General features: G+C 44.5%; 1 protein-coding gene across 1 annotated transcript; it reads right to left on the minus strand.

Moving 5' to 3' along the window:
- Nucleotides 1-626: 626 nt before the first annotated feature.
- Nucleotides 627-3,692, minus strand: LOC308172806 (kelch-like protein 33; the record flags this gene model as incomplete). The annotated part of the gene is made up of 4 exons (XM_080547755.1): nt 627-1,146; nt 1,388-1,558; nt 1,785-2,736; nt 2,873-3,692. The coding sequence occupies 4 exons, from the start codon at nt 3,690-3,692 to the stop codon at nt 627-629; spliced, it is 2,463 nt and encodes an 820-aa protein (XP_080403881.1).
- Between the last annotated feature and the right edge of the window lie 2,720 nt (nt 3,693-6,412).

Genomic DNA, 6,412 nt, shown 5'->3' on the forward strand with positions numbered 1-6,412 from the left:
AGTTCCTCTTGGTTATCACCTGAGATGTAGTCTTCTTTAACCTCACATCTCTCACACAGGCAACAGGACAATGATCACTGACTCCCAGGTCAAAGACACCACTAGTATATTTGCTGGCCTTATTTGTTAAAATTAAGTCTAATAATGTAGATTTCGAGTCATCGTTGAGGTTTGGTCTAGTTGGTTCTAAAATCAATTGTGAAAGGTTTATGCTGCAAGCAAGATCTTTAAGCTGTGAGCTGTCTTGTGTTTAAATAGAGCTGTCTTGTGTTTAAATAGATCATAACACAATCTTAGTAAATATCTAAGGTCTGAATTCTTAATTGTTTTGCTAAATAGTTTTTTTTTGTGTGGGACAGCAGATTCAGTAGAATGGCCCATATATAACAAAAGCTTTAAGATAATGATATTAAATAACAAAGTACAATGCTGAAAAGGTTTCAGGAAGACAAGTTGATTCCCGACAATAATCTTTAAAGCTGACATTACCGAGAAATTGACTGTTTCACACTTCATAAAACAACAACGTTACCGTAATGTAATAGCTCTCTATCCCACCCTGCAAACTCGCTCTCAGGTCACCGTCTGATAAAACTTGGCATTGGGTTAGGGGGTGGATTGAGTTCTCACTGTCTTACGTGGGCGGGCAGGTGTAACAGACAGGCACGTATATCAGTGTTAGGTCCAGGAATCTTGCCCATGCTCATCCAGCGCTGGCTAGTGGGATCATAGCGATGCACCAGCCTGGACTCACTGTAGGCCTCCTGGCAGTATCCACCCAGCACATAGAGCTTATCCTCCAGGACCACAGAGGCTGCGCCAACGTGGGGGATGGAGAGGGACGTGAGGGCACTCCAGGAGTCAGCCACAGGGTCGTAGACCTCACAAGCTAGTTGGTTTGTGTAGAACTTGCGCAGGTTGCACATTCCTCCAACCACACAGAGATGGCCGCCCAGATTTTCCATGCAGTGCTGGGCCCTGTCCTGGTTCATGTCAGACAGGTAGGTGGTTCCTCTCTCGGGGTGGTACAGGAACATGGACACCAGACACTGGTACTCACAGTTAAACCCCCCTGAGATGAAGATCTCCCCGTCCCACACTGTAGCAGCGTGGCCACTCAATGCCTGGTCCAGAGGATGGGCGAAGCTGAAAAAAGAGAGTAATAAGCTGATGGTAGAAAGAGACATTCATGAACTGAGAAACCCTTCTCTTGATGTTTAGTTTTCAGCTTTTTAATAATAGCGAAAATGCTTTTTTATTTCAAACAAAAAACAGCACTTTTCATCATGTCAAACAGCACTTAATTTATTGATTGAGAACGAACTTGTGTTACACGTTTCATTTAATTAATTCCATCTCTCAGCTCTGTTATTCTCTTCTATCTTACCTCCAGGAGTCTGAGTCAGGGTCATAGACCTCCACACTGTCTAGGTTGATGTTGATGACTTTGTCTCCTCCGATTGCGTAGAGGCGATCTCTCCGCACTACCACCGTTAAGTTACTTCTGTTCTCCTGCATGTCAGCCAGCCTCTGCCAGCTGTCCTGCATGGGGTCATATCTAATTGTATGTTTAGTGTGTGTGTGTGTGTGTGTGTGTGTGTGTGTGTGTGTGTGGTGGGGGGAGAGGTGGTGGGTGTGGGGGTTGACACACAGAAAGAGAGAGACAGAGAGAGAGAAAGAGAATGAGGAAAAAAGAGAGAAAAAATAGTTCAGTTTCAGTTCAGTTCAATAAAAAACATTTATTTATTTATATTTATTTGTGACTGGTCTTTCGCTTCCTTCACCTGTAGGCAGATTTCATTGTGTCAGTATTGGCGTAGAAGTCACATCCTCCGACCATATACAGCCTCCCCTCAATCACCCCCACGCCGTGCCTAAACCTTGGTTTCTCCGGCATCTCTCCCAGCATCCTCCACTCCATCTGCTTCAGCAGCCCTGTGCTACTGCGCAGAGCGTTAGCAAACCACAGCTGCCTGCTGGGAAGACGGTAGCCCTCGTCAGGGTTGAGCTGGTCCCCCCCAACCAGAACCAGGGCATCTTTGGGGAATCTGATCCGGCACTGGTCCTGGGTCTCAGGCAGACTGAAGCCAAACTCTCTCAGGGCAGATCCATACAGGTCCAATTCCATGTCTCCTCCGCTGCACTCCATGCGTAGGTTAATGGCCCGGACCTCCCTAAACTCTCTGAAGGTCATGAGTGGGAAACGGACCCCCTTCATCAGCTCCCCTGCCTGGCTAAGCCTCTGCTCTGGGGCAGCCTCCACCCAGTCAACCACAGCTCGGAACACAGCCAACTCGGAGGGAGCACAGAGGGCGTCACAACGGAGGATATCGAGCAGTTTCTCTGCTGGTATATCCTTGAACTTAGCGGTGGCTGCCACCTCTTGGAAGTGCCTCAAGACAAAGTCGTCGGCCGACTCGAGGAGCTCCGCCAACCCGTAAGCCTCGGCGAAAGACGCCACATCCAGGCAGGATTCGGCATCCATTTCCTGTTGCAGGACGTTGAGGCAGAGCGAGAGGGCGGGCTGGAACTGGAGCTGGAGGGCGGTGCAGGTGATCTCAAAGACACACCCCCAGCTGAGGTGGAGGGCCCCACTGTAGGAGCATCCAATCAGAGCCTCCAGCTCAGAGGCAGCCAGGAAGGGGAGGGCCACACAGGGCTGCTGGGATTCCCTCATCCCGCTGGTGAACATGCCCCGGAAGTAGTCACTGCTGGCAGCCAGGACAACTCTGTGGACTTGGAAAGAGAAAGCAGGATCTTTTAGAATATGTGACAGCAGCTGGTGAAAGCGAGAACAACTCGGCAACCAATCATGTTCAGACTTTTATTTAGAAAAAATTAAATAAATGTAAACGTTGTTTAGTCTACCCACCATGGAATGATGTCCCATCAGCCTCCAGCTCCACATCACAGCCCACTCTCTCTGTCCACAGCTGTCTGATAGCCTGAAGGCTGACCTTCATCTGTTCCGCAACAGAGATCTTCCTCTCTTTCTTTCCCCCTCCTCCATTCTTCATTCTCTCCTCCTCCTCACTGCAGAGATCCAGAACTCTGGCGACCCCTAGTGCGTGAGCTGCAGCCTGTATCTGGGCCAGTGTGTCTCTGCTCAGAGCTCCTATGGCCCCAGTATATGCAAACTCCAGCACCCCTGTCAGACCCACACACCCCACCTCAGGACCCAGGCCAATGGACATCTGTCTCTGGGAGGTTGTGCTATCACTTTCGCTCTCTCCACCCCTCTCCTGCAGTTTGTGGTGGATAAGGGAGCTAACAGCAGCCAGGACAGGGGAGTGTGCGTTGATGCTCGGCCCATTTTCAGTGGTCAAAATCAGGTCAGTGAGGAGAGAGCAGTCCCTGAGCTCCACCAGGGCCTGGAACACCTCTCTAGGATAGGTGTCTCTGTTGTATGTAAGGATCTTCTCTTCCTTAACTAAACCTTCACCCATCTCGGCATCCTCCTCTTCCGTCTGGCTTATCGCGCTGTAATTCCTCCTCGTTACCTTTGCTCCCTCTTTCTCCTCGTCCTCTCTCACTCCCATTCTCCTGTTGTTGTAGGCCATGATCCATTTTAAGTTCCTGTCGTCTTCCTCTATCCTCTCCCCTCCCTCTTTGATCATTATTCTCCTCCTCTCTTTGTCTCTCCTCCATCGTTCCTCACATTCCATGGGCACACATCGCGGAGTCATCTCCATGGCTGTTCAGACCTCAAACACTTCTTTATGCCTCTCTAGTGTGTGTGTCTGTCTGTCTATCACACTCTATTTACCATTGGTCTGAAAGCATAATACAGAGTAACAACCCACAGTTTCTGTCTTTCTAGGTTTGTCCAGTTCTTACTCAACAACAACAACAACTCAATTCAGAGCTCTCTCTCTCTCTCTCTCTCTCTCTCTCTCTCTCTCTCTCTCTCTCTCTCTCTCCTTTATAGGCAGGCTTCAAACATAAACAAGCTGCTATTCATAGCTACTAGGTCAGGAGGATTCAGTTGCAATACACTCTGGGTCCTCCTGCATATCACTGCATATAATAGACCAGAGAGGAAATCATTATACATTTAGTGGGTCACAAAAAAGACAAGATAACATAAGATAATTTGAAAAGACTGAACAGTTGGTCGATAACAATGCAAAAAAATGTTTGTTCAGGTGACAAGGTAAGTTAGGCTCCATTAATACAATACTGAATTACTCTTTGGTTTATTAATAATTTCTGTTAGTAATTACACTCTCTCCTAATCAGTGAGTTGCATGTGAGAAGTGATTGCCTTACCTAATAAAACACTGTAGATGACGGTATATGTTACTGCTCTACTTCCTCAATAACCTTGTCTGTACGTGGAATCATAAAATATGTTTTTTCTTGTTTAAATGCCTTACACAGCCAACATATACTGCAATGGGTCAAATAACATTTTGGATGCATTTATATTTTCGCAAGCGCCAGGCCAACTGTGGCATTTAAAGCCTCCACACTAGAGCATGGAAAAAACACCTTGAAGTACAGATCATTTTGACATGTATGCCCTGACATGTTGCGCTGTCAGGGCATAAGTTAGTTGGAAATCTGGCAGCACTGGCCAGTGCTGTGAAAATTCAGTTAAATTTCACGAGTTGAAATCAAAGACCTAAGACCTTTTCTATGTACACAAAAGGCCTATTTCTCACAATTTGTTTAACTCTGTGTTAGTGAGCACTTCTCCTTTGCCGAGATAATCCATCCACCTGACAGGTGTGGCATATCCAGATGCTGATTAGACAGCATGATTATTGCACAGGTGTGCCTTAGGCTGGTCACAATAAGGCCACCCTCCCTCAAAACTTGCGACATGTGGCATTGTGCTGTGAGATAAAACTGCACATTTTAGAGTGGCCTTTTATTGTGACTAGCCTACGGCATTATTATTGTATAATGTGTTTTTCATTAACTTTGTAATCTACTGTGTGTTATTATTTTAGCTTTATAAACTACAGTTCATCAAGCAATTCAGAGGTCAAATAACAAATAACATGTCATGTGAATTAAATAAATTCATTATTATTATTGTTATGACTGGACTTTTTAAATAGGCACTACATTTGAGAAACACTGCTTTGTCTGTCTGTTTTTATTGTATGTATTAATGTATGTGACCTATGTGTGTTTTAAATGTGGAAATGTATTCTTGAGCTGCACTTTATGGAGCCTGTCGAAGGAGTATTTCTGTCACTACTGTATGTGACAGACAATAAAGCTATCTTGAATCTTGAATCTTTATCAATTCACACATGAACTTGAATGACGTGGGCAACAGAAGTATGCAGTAGTTCTTTCTACTTTATTGAAAGAACACTTTCACAGAACCACCACTTCTCTGGACAATAATCTGCTCATGTCATTACAGCAAGGAATATGACTTATTGTATATTATGTAAAGTATTATCAAATAAATGATGATTAATCATACTTAATTTATCCTAATCTTACCCATATTTGAACAAACAAGAAACCAACACACAGGCATAATGTACGTTTAAGGCAATTAAGTAAACAATATCAACTCTCCGCAGAGTAGCCAAAGCAATCAAGGTTATTATATCCTCATACATATGAACATAATTATCATTATATCGGCTAATATTAAAAGATCAGGGCATAAGTTAGTTGGAAATGTGGCAGCACTGGCCAGTGCTGTGAAAATGCAGTTTGAAGTTACAAACAACTCCTGAAATGGACTTGCATAGTGTCTGACATTAACTGTGATTCTGCATGCACACACAATTCGAAGAGGCAGCTACCAGAGACAGAAAGGCAAAAATCTGTGAGTCCACTTCGCAAGAACATCCCTGACAGTAACAAGATGTTTGTATTGAAACCGAGTGTCGGGTAGGAACCTCCATTTCATAAAGTGCTTTATACAACAGTTAGTTCCGACCAAGTAATTTGATTGGACAAGAGGCATTCCATGAGTGCCGATATACAGTATAACAGCACTGGGACTTTTAACTATATGTATCACTCCGCCACACAGGTGTTCTATTAAATGACTATTAATTAGACTACATTAACGGTCGTTATCTATCAGATTATCCATCAGTGTGTTGGTTTCAAACAAAGATGGATATATTTCCAAATATAACATTTGTACAGAAACTGTCCGATGCGGGACTCGAGGCGAGGGAGATCATGGCAGTGAGCGGGCATAGGTGAGATTACGATCTGAATTGTGATTTATAATGAATGAGTGAACATAACAATCTAAACAAAACGTATGTGTTTTGCAGGTCTGAAAGCTCGCAAAAAAGTTACTTGAGACCATCCACAGAGAACAGGAAACGATGGAGCATCTGATCTGATCGCATTCACACATACCACCAAAGCGACTGTCAACCGAGTCATATTTCACTGGTTGCACAATGGAAACGTACAGATTAAA

This window comes from Nansenia antarctica, assembly GCF_963989245.1.
Source record: "Nansenia antarctica genome assembly, chromosome: 17".
Taxonomy (NCBI): Eukaryota; Metazoa; Chordata; class Actinopteri; order Argentiniformes; family Microstomatidae; genus Nansenia; species Nansenia antarctica.